The sequence below is a fragment of the Artemia franciscana genome, chromosome 16 (assembly GCF_032884065.1).
Source record: "Artemia franciscana chromosome 16, ASM3288406v1, whole genome shotgun sequence".
NCBI classification, from domain to species: domain Eukaryota; kingdom Metazoa; phylum Arthropoda; class Branchiopoda; order Anostraca; family Artemiidae; genus Artemia; species Artemia franciscana.
In genome coordinates this window covers 11,025,090-11,041,769 of record NC_088878.1, presented here as the reverse complement: position 1 = coordinate 11,041,769, position 16,680 = coordinate 11,025,090, and the positions used below count along the sequence as shown (strand labels likewise).

The following is a 16,680-nucleotide window of genomic DNA, read 5'->3' as shown; positions in this document are numbered from 1 at the left end:
TCAAATGAGCCCTCTTGCGATTTTCTAAGACCTTCGGTTCGATACCACCACTCCTGGGGAAAAACAAAACCAACAAACAAATAAACACGCATCCGTGATCTTTCTTCTGGCAAAAAAAAAAAAAAAAAAAATCCACATTTTTGTAGATAGGAGCTTGGAATCTCTACAGTTGGGGTTTCTGATCTTCTAAATCTGATGGTGTGATGTTTATTCAGTCTTTTAGAGGTTTTTTTTTCTTTTAATGGCCTTCGAGGCAGATTTTCTCAGGCTCGTAGCCTTTAATAGGTAACATTGTCCTTTATGAACATTAAATAAAAAAAAACAAGTTTTTTTTTTAACTGATTGTAAGGAGCGACATCAAAACTTAAAACGAACAGAAACTACTTTGTATATGAAAGGGGATGGTCCCTCCTCAACGCCCCGCTCTTTACGCTAAAGTTTCACACTTTCTCTCAACTCTACTTTTTAAACAGTAAAACAATAGGGAGATTAAATATAAAAAAAACAAGTTTTTTTTAACTGAAAGTAAGGAGCGATATTAAGACGAACAGAAAATACTCCATATATGAAAGGGGCTGTTCCCTCCTCAACATCCCGCTAATTATTCTAAAGTTATTTACTGTTTTATAAAGTAGAATTGAGAGAAAGAGTCAAACTTTAACGTAAAGAGCTCCTCAACGCCTTACTCTTTACGCTAAAGTTTGACTCTTTCTCTCAACTCTACTTTTTAAAACAGTAAAAAACTTTAGCGTAAAGAGCGGGGCGTTGAGAAGGGAACAGCCCCTTTCATATACGGAGTAATTTCTGTTCGTTTTAAGTTTTAATATCGCTCCTTACTTTCAGTTAAAAAAACTTGTTTTTTTTTATTTAATTTATGAATGTTTTTGAATTAATGCATGTTTTGATTTTGGCTCTCCGCACATGAATAATTAAACACTTGAATAATTGACTATTAATTTATTTTAATGGCTAAATGGCTTTCTCATAGTTTTGATCAGATGATTTTGAGAAAAAAGGAGCGAGGGAGTAGGCCTAGTTACCATCCAATTTTTTGTTTTTTAAAAGGCAACTAAAACTTTTAATTTCTTACGGACGCTTTTATAAGTAAAAATAAACGTAACTTACGAATTAACTTACGTAACGAACTTCTATATTCGTATGTTCTTATCACGTATATGAGGAGGTTCCCCCCTCGTCAATACCTCGCTCTTTACACTAAAGCTTAAATTTTGTCCCAATTCCTTAAGAATGACCCCTGAATGACAAAGGCCGTACAATTGTTGAAATTAATAAAAGCACTGCAGTGTAAAGAACGAGGTATTAGGAGGAGGTGAACCCCTCATATGCATAATAATTTCTGTTCGTTTTAAGTTTTAATGCTGTTCCTTACTGTCAGTTGAAAAAACTTTATCATATTTATTTTTTCATTGTTCTTTGAATTATACTAAAAAATCCTTCGCCCCCTTCATGTAAATTTTCTTTCCCCATGACAAATTCCTCCATGGAAAGTTACCCCCACATAACCCCTCTCCCAGCATAACCCCCTCCCCCAGCCAAAAAAATCCCCCTGAAAGTGTCTGTACACTTCCCAATAACCATTACTTTATATAAACACTGGTCAAGGTCTGTAACTTGCAACCCCACCCACGGGGACTGTGGGGGAGTAAGTCGTTCCCAAAGACATAGTTAACAGGTTTTTCTACTATGCTGAATAAAATGACTATCTCAGAATTTATTTCCGGTGACTTTGGGAAAAAAATGAGCGTGGGAGGGGGCCTAGGTGTCACACAATTTTTTGGTCACTTATAAAAAGGCACTAGAACTATCGATTTCCGTTAGAATGAGCCCTTTCACGACATTCTGTGACCACTGGGTCGGTACGATTACCCCTGAAAACAAGAGCTAAGAGCTCCTATGGCACTTGTGACGAGGCGAGAAGAGCTAAGAGCCAAGAGATCATATGGTATGAGCTCTAACAAAATTCTATGAATCAATAGATTGATTTAAAAAGGAAAATAAGAGGCTTAATGCCGGTCAAGATTTAAAATAAGAGCTCTGAGTCACAAAGTCCTTCTAAATATCAAAATTCATTAAGATCTGATCACCCACTCGTAAGTTATAAATGCCTAATTTTTTCTAATTTTTCCTCTCCCTTTTGCCCCCCAGATGGTCGAATCTGGGAAAACGACTTTATCAAGTCAAATTGTGCAGCTCCCTGACACGCCCAGAAGCACCGATCTCGCCAAATCACTGAACCCCTCCCCCCAACTCCCCCAAAGAGAGCGAATCCAGTACGATTCTGTCAATCACGTATCAAGGACATTTGTTTATTCTATCCACCAAGCTTCATCCCGATTCCTACACTCCAAGTGTTTTTCCAAGATTTCCCCCTCCAAATCCCCACAATGTCAAAAGATCTGGTCGGGGTTTGAAATAAGAGCTCTGAGACATGAATTCCTTCTAAAAATCAAATTTCATTACGATCCGATCATCTATTCGTAAGATATAAATACTCCATTCTTCATGTTTTCCAAGAATTCCGGTTCCCCCTCCAACTCCCCCGAATGTCACAGGATCTGGTCGGAATTTGAAATTAGAACTTTAAAGCACAAGATCCTTCTAAATATCAAATTTCATTAAGATCTGGTCACCCTTTCGTAAGTTACAAATACCTCAATTTTCAAAATTACCCCCCCCCCCCAATTCCACTAAAGAGAGCAGATCCGGTCCAGTTATGTCAGTCACGTATCTTAGACAGGTTTCTATTCTTCCCATCCAGTTTCATCCTGATCTCACCGCTTTAAGTATTTTCTAAGATTTCCGGTCCCCCCAACTGCCCCCCCAATTACGCTTGATCCGGTTGAGATTTAAAATAAGATATCGGAGTTACGAGGTCCTTCTAAATATGAAGTTTCATGAAGATCGGATCACTCCTTCGTAAGTTAAAAATACGTCATTTTTCTTATTTTTCAGAATTACCCCCGCCCCCCCCGCAATTGAGCGGATCCGTTCCAATTGTGTAAATCACGTATGCAAGACTTCTGCTTATTTTTCCAACCAAGTTTCATCCCAATCCCTCCAATCTAAGCGTTTCCCATCATTTTAGGTCTCCCCACCCCAAACTTCCCCCAATGTCACCAGATCCGGTCAGGATTTAAAATAAGAGCTTTGAGACACGATATTCTTCTAAAAATCAAATTTCATGGAGATCCAATCACCCGTTCGTAAGTTAAAAATACCTCATTTTTTCTAATTTTTCAGAATTAACCCCCCCCCCCAACTACCCCAAAGAGAGCGGATCCGTTCTGGTTATGTCAATCATGTATCTAGGACTCGTGTTTTTTTCCACCAAGTTTCATCCCGCTCCCTCCACTCTAAGTGTTTTCCAATTTTTAGGTTTCTCCCTCCCAACTCCCCCCCCCCCAATGTCACCAGATCCGGTCGGGTTTAAAATAAGAGCTCTGAACCACGATATCCTTCTAAATATCAAATTTCATTGAGATCCGATCACCCGTTCGTAAGTTAAAAATACCTCATTTTTTTTTATTTTTTCAGAAATACCCCCCCCCCCCAACTACCCAAAAGAGAGCGGATCCGTTCCGTTTATGTCAATCATCTATCTAGGACTTGTGTTTATTTTTCCCACCATGTTTCATCCCGATCCCTCCACTCTAAGTGTTTTCCAAGTTTTAGGTTTCCCCCTCCCAACTCCCCGCCCCCATCACCAGATCCGGTCGGGATTTAAAATAAGAGCTCTAAGACACGATATCCTTCTAAACATCAAATTTTGTTGAGATCCGATCACCCGTTCGTAAGTTGAAAATACCTCATTTTTCTAATTTTTAAGAATTACTCCCCCCCCCCAACTACCCCAAAGAGAGCAAATCAGTTCCGATTATGTCAATCATGTATCTGGGACTTGCGCTTATTTTTCCCATCAAGTTTCATCCCGATCCATCTACTCTAAGTGTTTTCCAAGATTTTAGGTTTCCCCCCTCCAACTCCCCCCAATGTCATCAGATCCGGTCGGGATTTAAAATAAGAGCTCTGATACACAATATCATTCCAAACATCAAATTTCATTAAGATCCAATCACCCGCTGATAAGTTAAAAATACTTCAGTTTTTCTATTTTTTGCGAATTAACCGGGCCCCCACTCCCCCCCCAGATGGTCAAATCGGGAAAACGACTATTTCTAATTTAATCTGGTCCGGTCCCTGATACGCTTGCCAAATTTCATCGTCCTAGCTTACCTGGAAGTGCCTAAAGTAGCAAAACCGGGACCGACAGACAGACCGACAGACCGACAGAATTGGCGACTGCTATATGTCACTTGGTTAATACCAAGTGCCATAAAAACAAACAAACAGATAAACACGCATCCGTGATCTATCTTGTGGCAAAAAATGCAAAATTCCACATTTTTGTAGATAGGAGCTTAAAAACTTCTATTGTAGGGTTCTCTGACACGATGAATCTGATGGTCTGATTTTCGTTAAGATTCTATGACTTTTAAGGGATGTTTCCCTCTATTTTCTAATGTTCAGGCTCGTAACTTCAGGCTCGTAACTTTTGATGGGCAAGTCTAAACTTAATGAAACTTTTGTATTTAAAATCATCATTAAAATTCAGTTATTTTGATGTAACTATTGTTATAAAAATTCCATTTTGTTATAGTTCTGGTTACTATTTAGCCGGGTCGCTCCTTACTACAGCTCGTTACCACAAACTGTTTGAGAATGTCAGGACCCAAAATTATTTTTTCAGGAGAAGCAACTTACGTACATTCATAAAAATATGTCAAGCGAAAAAAAATCTTCAGAGTTGCATCAATTTAAACAGACAATAATTATCATTAAATAAAAGTTTTTGCAATATTTAGTACTTCTTTTTGAGAAAACCAGACACAAAAAAGAGTGTGTTTGAATTCCCTAGTCTACACTCCTTCAATTTATCTACACTCATCCCATCTACACTCCTTCAATTTATAGTTGCTGATCATATTTTACAGAAAAAACCACAAAGCAGGTCAAATGAGAATTGATTGAGATCTATCAATTCATCAATTTCCCTGAATGGGATTCTCCTGAAAAAAAATTATTCTCCTGAAAATTTGTAAAATCCATATAATTTGGCAAACAGAGAGTATCAAACTTAGCATGCCTACTTCGAAAAAAATGATAAGCGCTAATGACGCAGCGGGTTTTTGACTTTTACAGTGAGAAGATGCAGAACCCAAATTTTTGCTTTTTAGTGATTTTTGTTCGTTTTAAGCTCGATTTGCATATTCAATTTAAGTTTGGCTCGTCTTATTGTATGTTTTGTTTCCTATTGTATGTTTGTTTCCTAAAATTGTTTATCTAATTTCTGTTCATTTTGGGTTTCATTAATACGTCAAAGGCAAAATATTCTTGTTCGTTTTAAGCTTGATTTGCATATTCAATTTAAATTTCGCTTGTTTTAATATTTATTTATTCATTTATATTAGTACCTATTGTATGTTTGTTTCCTAATATTTTTTATTCAATTTCTGTTCGTTTTGGGTTTCATTCATTCTCTAATAGTAATTTCTGGTCGTTTTGAGTTTGAGCTTGTATTTCTCCTTATCTTAAGTATAATATGGCCTTTACTTTTCTTTAATCGGAAAGTTTTTCTAAATTAGTTTCTGTTCGTTTTTGATAGCCAAAGTTTCAAGTTTTTAAAAATTCCCTATTTCTAGATGATTTTTATTTAAAATAAATTAACAGCTTTGGCAAGAACTAATAAAATTAAACTGAATATTTGCTATGTAATGACATTAATTGCTGAAAGCTCACCAGCTCATGATTTTGTTTCACTTAGGGTTGAATTTAAAGCTCTGAGGCTTCTAGGCCCAAGTGATTTTGCCGATCCATTTTCGCAAGATTTTCAGGGAAATCCCAAAACTTCGGCGATAATCCTGGGCGTAGTGGTCTATTGGTAGATCCTGACCTGGTTTCACTGCATTTTCCATTTTATTTTCAATGTTGCAATAAGTACGGAAAAAGATTTTGTATTATAATTTGTTTTAGTGAAGCGCCAAACACGCAGTAGGCCTTACGCTTTAACCGTTAAGGAAACGGGCAGTAGCCGGACTCTTGTCTGTAGTGAAGAATACAAGTGTCTCGAACAGTTTTGGTAGAAGCTAATAAAATTAAACTTAATTCTGATGACTTTTGGAATAACATATCGTTAATAAGTTTTTTTTCGATTGGGGGACATGAATGGAGGGCCAAGGGATAGCTTCCATGATTTATCATTGATAGTTTTTTCGGGAGGAGGGGTATTGGGCCATGGAGTACCAAGAGTCAGCTCCCGTAAGATTTTGAATAAAATATCATTAATAAATTTATTGGGGGGGGTTGGGAGGGTCAGGCCATATAGGGCCAGGGATGAGCTTCCATAATTATTGGAATTTTGGAATAAAATATCTTTAATATCTTTTCTTGTTTTTTTGGGGGTGTTGGGCCATGTAGAGAGGGCAAAGGGTCAGCTCCCTTAAGTTTTTGAATAAAATGTCGTCAATAATTGTTTTGAGTGGGGTTAGGTGTCAGGCTTATCTTATCTTTGAACAATTTTAAAAGCCATCGCATAAAAACCTTATATGTCCCCAGGGCATAACATGCAACACTTGTCCCAAGGCTCTGGGTAGTGGTGTTGACCCTGGAGGTTTTGTCATCTGATCTTTTGACTTGTTTTAAAATGGCTATCTAAAGACTTTGATTGGATGGATTTTGGGGAAAGAGGGCGGTTCCTTTTGACTCCTAAAAAGGGAACTAGAACTTTCATTTTTCAATAAAATAATCCTCCAAATTTTTTGCGACCATTCCTTCCATAAAATCCTTATATGCCCCCCGGAGTGTAATTTACAACACTTGCCCCAGGGTTCTGGGGGGTTACGTCGACCCCAAAATTTTTGTCATATGACCTTTAAATTATTTTGAACAAAATGCAATTGGGTAAAAGAGCCTCGGGGGAGCTCGGGAGGCTAGCTGCTCTCCAATCACTTTTAACCTGTAAAAAGGAAACTAAAAATTCCGATTGAAAATCGAACAAGCCCACTCCGAAGCGTGTATGACCGATCCCTTCAATAGAAACCTTGAATGCCCCCTCCCCGCTGGCACAATTTACAACACTTGGCTCCGGATTCTGGGGGGCTGTGTTGTCCCAGGAGTTTGTGTTAAATCATTTTTGTCTCTTTTGAACAGAATAACTATATACGAAATTCCATCGGACGCATTTGGGGAAAAGAGGGTTGGGAGAGGGGGGTAGGGGCAAGTTGCCATCGGATCACATTTGACTCTTAAAAGGGAATGAGAATTTTAAATTTCTAATCATTTGATTCCTCTTCAAGTTTATACGACCAACTCTTCCATAAAAACCTTACATGCCCCTGATGCCTAGGTTACAACCCTTCCCTGGGCTCTGGGGGGGACTACGTTGACCCCGAAGTTTTTACAATCACTTTGACTCATAAAAAGGTAACCAGAATTTTCTATGTCCAATCAAATGAGCCACCTCTAAAGTTTATACGACCATTACTTACATAAAAATCTAATATGCCACCGTGGCATAACTTAAAACGTTTGGCCCCGGGCATGGGGTGGTTGTGTGCCGACCCAGGAGTTTTGTTATCTGATATTTTAGAAAAATAGCTATCTCAAAAGTTTTATTGGATGTATTTGGAAGAAAAGGGGGTTGGGGAGGAGACTTGTTGCCCTCCGAACACTTTTGACTCTTAAAAAGGGTCTAGAACTTCTGATTTCCAGCCGAATGAGCTCCATTCGAAGTTTATATGACCAGCCTTTCTATATGAAGTGCCTCTGGGAAAAAATAATAAATAAATAAATAATTAAACATTAGAGCCTTATTGTCTTTACTATAGGTAACGCTATAGTGTTGCCTCCGATAGAGACTTGAAATCTCTGCTCAGGACTCACAGACGTGCTGAACCTTACTGTGGACTTTTAATCAAGATGAGAACTCTCTTTGAGAGTATTCCCCCTTTTTGGTAAATAATACTAATTTTCTTAGGCAAGTTTAAACTTGATAAATTTTATATATTAGAATCAGCATGAAAGGTATATTCTTTTTCATTTATTAATTTTTGTTTAAGTTTCTGTTATTCTTTATTTACAGTTACTTACCATGTATGGTTTAATTCAGCTCAGATGTTCTGTTGGACTCTTATGTTCATTTTTGGGGGGAGGGTGATTTATAGACCTAGGATGTCAAAAATGAAACTCTGACAAAGTAAAAATTCTTCAAAAATACTCTGGTAATCAGTTGTTGGACAGTTCCTTTTTGCGAATTCTAAGAAAGGACATAACCCTGTTTATTTTGTTAAACCGAACATAAATAAAATTAAAAAAAGTTTTTCTCAAGTGAAAGTAAAGAGCGACAGTAGAATTTAAAACGAGAAGAAATTGTTATGTATATGAGAGGGCTCCACCTTCTTCAACCCCCATCTATTTGGCCTAAAATTTGAATCTTTGCCTTCAGTTCTTAGAGAACGAATGCTCAATCACAAGAGCAATTGGAATCGGATAGAAGGTAATTTTTTTACCATGTATCAAAAATGGAATATATTATATTTATGCGCATTTGCTTTGAACCGTAAGATTTTTAAATTCAATTTTTTTTTCAAAGGCAATCGAAAAAAACCTGTAATCATTCAATCAAACAGTTCGTGGTAACGAACTGTAGTAAGGAGCGACCCGGCTCAATAGTAACCAAAACTCTAAAAAGTGGAATTTTGATACCAATAGCTACATCAAAAGAATCACATTTTAATGCTGGTTTTAAATATATAAGATTCATCAAGTTTAGTTTTACTATTCAAAAGTTACGAGCCTGAGAAAATTTGCGTTATTTTAGAAAATAGGGGGAAACACCCCCTAAAAGTCATAGAATCTGAACGAAAATCGTACCATCAGATTCAGCGCATAAGAGAACCCTACCGTAGAAGTTTCAAGCTCCTATCTACAAAAATGTGGAATTTTGTATTTTTTGCCAGAAGGCAGATCACGGATGCGTGTTTGTTTTTTGTTTTTTTTTTTCCAGGGGTGATCGTATCGATCCAGCTGTCCTAGAATGTTGCGAGAGGACTCATTCTAACGGAAATGAAAAGTTCTAGTGCCCTTTTTAAGTTACAAAAAAATTGGAGGGCACCTAAGCCCCCTCCCACCCTAATTATTTTCCCAAAGTCAACGGATCAAAATTCTGAGATAGTCATTTTATTTATCGTAGTCGAAAAACCTTATAACTATGTCTTTGGGGACGACTTACTTCCCCACAGTCCCAGTGGGAGCGGCTACAAGTTACAAACTTTGACCAGTGCTTACATATAGTAATGGTTATTGGGAAGTGTGCAGGCGTTTTCAGGAGGAGTTTTTGGTTGGGGGGAGGGATTGAGAAGAGGGGGATAGGCTTGGGGAGCTTTCCATCGAGGAATTTGTCATGGTGGAAGAAAATTTCCACGAAGGGGGCGCAGGATTTACTAGCATTATAAAAAAAAAACAATGAAAAAATAAATATTAAAAATTTTTTAGCTGGAAGTAAGGAGCAGAATAAAAACTTAAAACGAACAGAAATTATTACCCATATTAGGGGCTCACCTCCTCCTAATACCCTGCTCTGGCTCGGCTTTTGTGATTCAGGGGTCATTCTTAATGAATTCGACAAAATTTAAGCTTTAGTGTGAAGAGCGCGGTACTGACGAGGGGGCGAACCCCTCATATATGTAATAAAAACATGAGAATACAAAACTTCTTTGCGTAAGCTAATTTATAAGTTACGTATATCTTTTACTAATAAAAAGATTCGTATAAAATTAAAAGTTCTAGTTGTTCTTTAATTAACCAAAAAATCGGAGGGCAACTAGGCTTCCTCCCCCGCTATTTTTTCTCAGAATCATTAGATCAAAATTATGAGAAAGTTATTTAGCCAAAAAAAAAATAAATATGCAAATTTTGTTTTAATTATTCCTCTGTGGAGAGCCAAAACCAAAACATGCATTGATTCAAAAACATTCAGAAATTAAACAAAAAGAAACAAGTTTTTTTAACTGAAAGTAAGGAGCGACATTAAAACTTAAAATGAACAGAAATTACTTCGTATATGAAGGGGGCTTCTTTCTCACCAACGCCCCGCTCTTTACGCTAAAGTTTTTTTCTGTTTTAAAAAGAAGAGTTGAGAGAAAGAGTCAAACTTTACCGTAAAGAGCGGGGCGTTGGTGAGAAAGAAGCCCCTTTCATATACGAAGTAATTTCTGTTCGTTTTAAGTTTTAATGTCGCTCCTTACTTTCAGTTAAAAAAAAACTTGTTTTTTTTTGTTTAATCGCTATATAGGTTGCACTAAGATCTGTTTTCAGTTAAGCATAATCAAACTTTAGTTAACCGGGGGGGGGGTTAAGGAGAGTTCAGCTTTAAAGCTGATTGTTAACGTCGTTTTTTAACTTCATTTGTAAAACATTTTTTAGTTTAATAACTTCTCCAGTCGAGGGCCGTGCATCCGTTACCCAGGGCAATAATTTTTTGTAATAAAACCACGTTTCTCGAGGCGTAAAATGTCCAAAACTTTATTTTGAGAAACAAATTTTGTCGTCTGGCTTCTCTTTTTGTCAGTAAAATAGTTAATTTTTAAATAAAAGAAGGTTGACACTCTAAGCTGCCTCTAAACTGGTGACACCCTCTCTCTAAGCTGCAAAGTATAGCTCCAAAATGGGACAAATCAGCCTTTATGGCTGGAAAGGCTGCTAATGTTTATTTGGGGGGGGGAAATATTTCCATGACAAATCAGTCTACTTGCGATATTTTTCCCCAGAAATGTCAAAAAAAGAATTGTTTACTACTTTTGCTGCTAGTTCCGTTATTGTAAGATCTTCTGTTATGACATTTGATGCTTTTATTCTGCAATGGCTCCTACACTAGCCATATCATTAACATTAGTTCAGCGATCACCATACTATTAGGTCGAATACTTTTACAAAGCCTGATCAATCATTGTGATTCGGTTAGGTTGTGTAAAAATATTGAAGATGGATTCCCATAAATTCCGTAGTGTATGTCTCTAATATGGGTAGTTAAATGGACGCCTAATAGAAGATCTTAGATACCCCATACATTTAGTTAGATCCCGTATATATTAGGTCATGGGACCTCGTATTTTAGAAACGGTCTACATTGCTTTGGGATTTTCCCGAAAGAAGTGTAAAAACCTTTTCTAGAAAATATAGGTTCTTCTAAAAGAAGGCACAAGCTTTTAGGGCTGGGCCCCACGGCGTGTGATTTCATGTTCTTAATGAAGTAGCTTCAGAATTACTTTGGTCAAGTAAACGTCTTCCGGGGTATGAATATTATCAACAGTAAAACTCTTTTTTTGCAGAGCCTTCCGCTAGAAATTATAGTGCAGACGCCAAATATGGTAATCCAGCAATTGAACATAAGGAATCTGACGGCAAATTTAGCTCAGAAAATGATGATCAGTTTCAAAATGGTAAGCTTGCATTTTCCCCAAACTTTGTTTCATGTGGTGAAACTTACTAAGTGAGACTGTGGAAGCATTCCAGGTTCTGCAAAAAGTAACTAAATGCTGCTAAATGAACTTTTTTATGTTCCAGCTCACAGTGTTGCAAAGGTTGGAACCACAAAAAAAAAATTTAATTTATTCTTGTAGAAACTCTTACAAAAGATAGCTAACAGATATCTTTAGTGAAGGTAATCTCATCATTACCATCATCGATATTACTCAGACTTAAACACCTTGAAAATGCCATTAGAGAGAAAGAGAGGTGGATATAATTGAAAATTTTGCTATACTAAACACACTAAAGAAGTAAAGTTAGGTTAATCGTAAGGAAATACACAAAAACATGATGATGATAATGTACTTTAGATTATACAATAATGCAATTTGGGCTATATATTTGCACATTAGGGTGTGGGTTGGGGTGAAGTAATCTTACCTTCCTTAATGTGCACAAATGTAGCCCAAGTTATACAAGTCCAATGTATTCTGTCACCCGTCATTTGTATTTGTGGCTATGAAACCGGTTTTCTCAGATCTTACATTCAGCAAACTTCTAGACTGTGTTTTTTAAAATACATAAGTACCAAAATGAGAACAGCCAAGTACAAAAGCCATGGCTCGGGGTGATTTTTCGCAGTTTAAAAAAGTTTGGAGGAATAGGTAGAGCTCCAAAAAACGGAGGAAGATTTGCTAGACGTTTTCCAGAGAAATTGTCTACGGATTGTTTTGGGTACCCCACTTAAACAGTAGGCTATGCGAAAAGTGTGGTTCAATCCCACTTTCTATGTCTATATTGAGAGAAAGGGGTACAAGCCAACCGTCTAGGGCTAAGCGGAAAGCATGTCGTCTGCGGTTGAGGTGATAGGATGTTGTAAAGGAAGATTTAAGAGAAATAAAAACTTCCCGGGAGGATGTAAAGAGGGAGGTTTTGAATAGATTCGGTTGGAGGAGGAGCGTGCGCTGCTGTGTTGGCCTCAGGCGGCTTGGTGCTGCGGTGAGTTTTTAGCAGAAGTAGCAATAGTAGTAGTTATTCCACAACCGTTCCTGGTAGATGTAAACTTTAAGGAACTTTTGTAGTTTTTGTAAAGCAAGTACGGTTCAAAGCATCAAAGTCAGGAATGCCCCCACTGATAACTGTTACCGACATCTGAGTGATATAGAAAGCCTCTAAATGATTAAAATCCTAGAGTAGATTGCTTTTGAACTAACCGTCTAAAACTAAAATCTAGAGATAGCTTAAGGGACATGACGTAATGAAAATTCTTGACCTCACTATCAACCTAATGAAAATAGTGTCTCTAAAACTTTAGCCTCCAAGAGATCTTCTTTCCAAATAGCATTAGGTTTTGTTTTACTGATACTATACACAATGTTTTCGTCATTAAAGTTTTATAACTGTTTTTTCATTGTTCTTACATTATCTTTTGTTTTTTAAATTGCTTTATTCCATTATAATAGTAATATTTGATGGTGTTATTATTATCAATGTTTGTTAATAGTATATTTTACTATAATAATTGTTTATTGCAGTAATCATTTAAATGGTAGTTATTATTGCTATTATCATTATTTTTATCATATTTTGTTTGTGATTGTATTTTATTTGTATAAAATCAGTGAAAAAGAATCTTTTTTTTAAAACAACTATTAAACAAGAATACATAGGATTTAAGAGATCCAAGTCTTTCTTTTTTGTGAACAAATTAGCAGTAACTGTACACTCAGTGACTAATATCCGAAGTTTTATATTTTAAATCTAAATCTTTGCTTTGAGGTTCTCGGGACCTGATGAATTTTACTGTGTATTTTGATCAAGATGGCACCCCATTTTAGGACACTCACTTTCCCCTTATCCTTAAATTAATCGGATTTAATTAATTTAATTTCATTAAATTAATTTCTTAAAACTAACAGCATTTGATTAATGAGTTTTTCTATTTTTACTCACAAACTTCGCCTTTAATCAGAATTTGTTTGATTTGGGGTCTTTTTAAATTTTGACCCTTCTCAAAATAGGTTATTGTGTAGGTGCCCGACTTGCACCATTCATTTTCTAGCTTTTGAATCTCCCTTCTCAACATAAATAATTCATGTTATATCCTTTTAGTCATTTGGCAATGGTTCTTGGCCCCATTACTATATACGACCTAAGTTATAGACGCAAGTATAATTTGGCTTCCTCGCATCCCTTCTTAGTGGTTGAATAGCTTGCTTAAAATAATGTCAGAACTTATATTCTCCCTTATGATTAGAAGTAATTTACTCTTCACCAAATGACTCATAAATTGCTATTGGATGAACATTATGAACTATCCCGTCTAATGCATTTTTTGTTCAACCGCTATTACCATTTTATTTCCATATATTTTCTTAATTGCTTCAGTTTTATAGAGAGTTACTTAGTAATGTGTAACTTCAATTAAAAATATTGACTGTCTTAAAAGATTGTTTGTCACTTTGCCAAAGAATGTTGCTAAAGGAAAAAAAATATTTTCCTTTTTATTTCAATTAACGAAAATTCGGAGAGGGGGAGGAGGGGGTGCAAAATTTATTTGTCATAGCATAGCGGAGATAATTGTCTTTTTTCGAAAAATAGAAAAACGCATCTTTCAATGGAAATACCCCCCAAAAGAGTGTTTTCAAATTCTTATGGGATATCTCAGGGTGAATATGTCTCATACCTTTCCCCCAATTTGCGTCACTTTATTTGCCGTTAAAAAATGTAGGATTAAGTCCTGTTTAGATTAAATATCCTATGATGTAACAAGGAAACTCGACATCTTTTTTTTCAGAAATAACTTAAATTTTATTAGTGTTGGATATAAAAATCAAAAGCCAGGTTAAAGCTTAAAGTGTCCAGATATGCCTGCCCAGTTGATAATTGTCAAACAGTTCATGGTAACGAACTGTAGTAAGGAGCGACCCGGCTAAATAGTAACTGAAACTCTAAAAAAAATGGAATTTTGATACCAATAGTTACATCAAAAGAATCGTATTTTTATGTTGATTTTAAGATTGAGGAGGGGACAACCCCTTTCGTATACAGAATAATTTCTGTTCGTTTCAAGTTTTAATGTCGCTCCTTACTTGCAGTTAAAAAACTTTTTTTTTATTTAATAAAACATTTTATTTAAAGTTTACCTTTCAAGAATTTGTACAGAAAATCCTGCTGTTTAAATTAAAGAACAGAATAAAACCTTTTATTCTCTAAGCGTTGCAATAAAAGCTTAAGGTCAATTCACAAAGTGATTTTTACTAATACCGAGACTTGACTAGCGCTAATTTGAGCCAATCAGAATTCTTGTTGAGTTTCTTGATTGGCTTTAAAATTCTGTGGAAAACTCTCATTGGCTCAAAATTAGCTCTACCTGAATATTAAATAAAAAAAAACAAGTTTTTTCAACTGAAAGTAAGGAGTGACATCAAAACTTAAAACGCAGAGAAATTACTTTGTATATGAAAGAGGCTGCTTCCTCATCAACGCCCCGCTCTTTACGCTAAAGTTTGACTCTTTCTCTCAATTCTTCTTTCTAAAACAGTAAAAAACTTTAGCGTAAAGAGCGGGGCGTTGATGAGGAAGCAGCTTCATATACAAAGTAATTTCTGTGCGTTTTAAGTTTTGATGTCACTCCTTACTTTCAGTTGAAAAAACTTGTTTTTTTTTATTTAATTTCTGAACGTTTTTGAATCAATGCATGTTTTGATTTTGGCTCTCCGCAGAGGAATAATCGAAACAAAATTTGCATATTTTTTTTTTTTGGCTCAATGGCTTTCTCATAATTTTGATCGAATGATTTTGAGAAAAAAAAGCGGGGGACGAAGCCTAGTTGCCCCCCGATTTTTTGGTTAATTAAAAAGGCAACTAGAACTTTTAATTTTTTACGAATCTTTTTATTGGTAAAAGATTTACGTAACTTATAAATTAGCTTACGTAAAGAACTTTTGTATTCTCATGTTTTTATTACATATATGAGGGGATTCGCCCCATCGTCAGTACCTCGCTCTTTACACTAAAGCTTAAATTTTATCCCAATTCATTAAGAATGACCCCCTGAATCACAAAAGCCGTAGAATAAGTAGTGGAAATTACCGAAAATACTTTAGCGTAAAGAGCGAGGTATTAGAAGGAGGTGAGCCCCTCATATGGGTAATAATTTCTGTTTGTTTTAAGTTTTATTGCTGTTCCTTACTTCCAGCTGAAAAAGCTTTTTCACTTTTATTTTTTAATTGTTTTTTTTTAAATAATGCTAGTAAATCCTGCTCTCCCTTCATGGAAATTTTCTTCTCCCATTACAAATTCTCGAAGGAAAGTTCCCCCAGCATATCCCCCTCTTCTCAACCTCTCCCCCAAACCAAAAAAATCCTCCTGAAAACGCCTGTATACTTCCCAATAACCATTACTATATGTAAGCACAGGTCAAAGTTTGTAACTTGTTGCACCTCCCACGGGGACTGTGGGGGAGTAAGTCGTCCCCAAAGACATAGTTATAAGGTTTTTCGACTACGCTGAATAAAATGGCTATCTCAGAATTTTGATCCGTTGACTTTGGGAAAATAATTAGCGTGGGAGGGGGCCTAGGTGCCCTCCAATTTTTTTGGTCACTTAAAAAGGGCACTAGAACTTTTCATTTCCGTTAGAATGAGCCCTCTTGCAACACTCTAGGACAACTGGGTCGATACGATCACCCCTGGGGAAAAAAAACAACAAAAAAACAAAAAAACAAATAAACACGCATCCGTGATCTGCCTTCTGGCAAAAAATGCAAAATTCCACATTTTTGTAGATAGGAGCTCGAAACTTCTACAGTAGAGTTCTCTGATACGCTGAATCTGATGGTGTGATTTTCGTTAAGATTCTATGACTTTTAGGGGGCGTTTCCCCCTATTTTCTAAAATAACGCAAATTTTCTCAGGCTCGTAACTTTTGATGGGTAAGACTAAACTTGATGAAACTTATATATTTAAAACCAGCATTAAAATGCGATTCTTTTGATGTAGCTATTGGTATCAAAATTCCATTTTTTAGAGTTTTGGTTACTATTGAGCCGGGTCGCTCCTTACTACAGTTCGTTACCACGAACTGTTTGATCAGTTTTTGCAAAATCTCATTGTGAATGAGCTTTTGGTGTTG

The 16,680-nt window shown here is 36.2% G+C and overlaps 1 protein-coding gene across 1 annotated transcript in view; it reads left to right on the top strand.

Annotated features, from left to right (window-relative positions):
• LOC136037067 (discoidin domain-containing receptor tyrosine kinase B-like) overlaps positions 1–16,680 on the top strand; it is a 184,432-nt gene that overhangs the window by 103,239 nt on the left and 64,513 nt on the right. Inside the window, exon 9 of the mRNA XM_065719504.1 lies at positions 11,406–11,516. Coding sequence (XP_065575576.1) covers positions 11,406–11,516 — 111 coding nt within the window. The remainder of the gene's footprint in view (positions 1–11,405; positions 11,517–16,680) is intronic.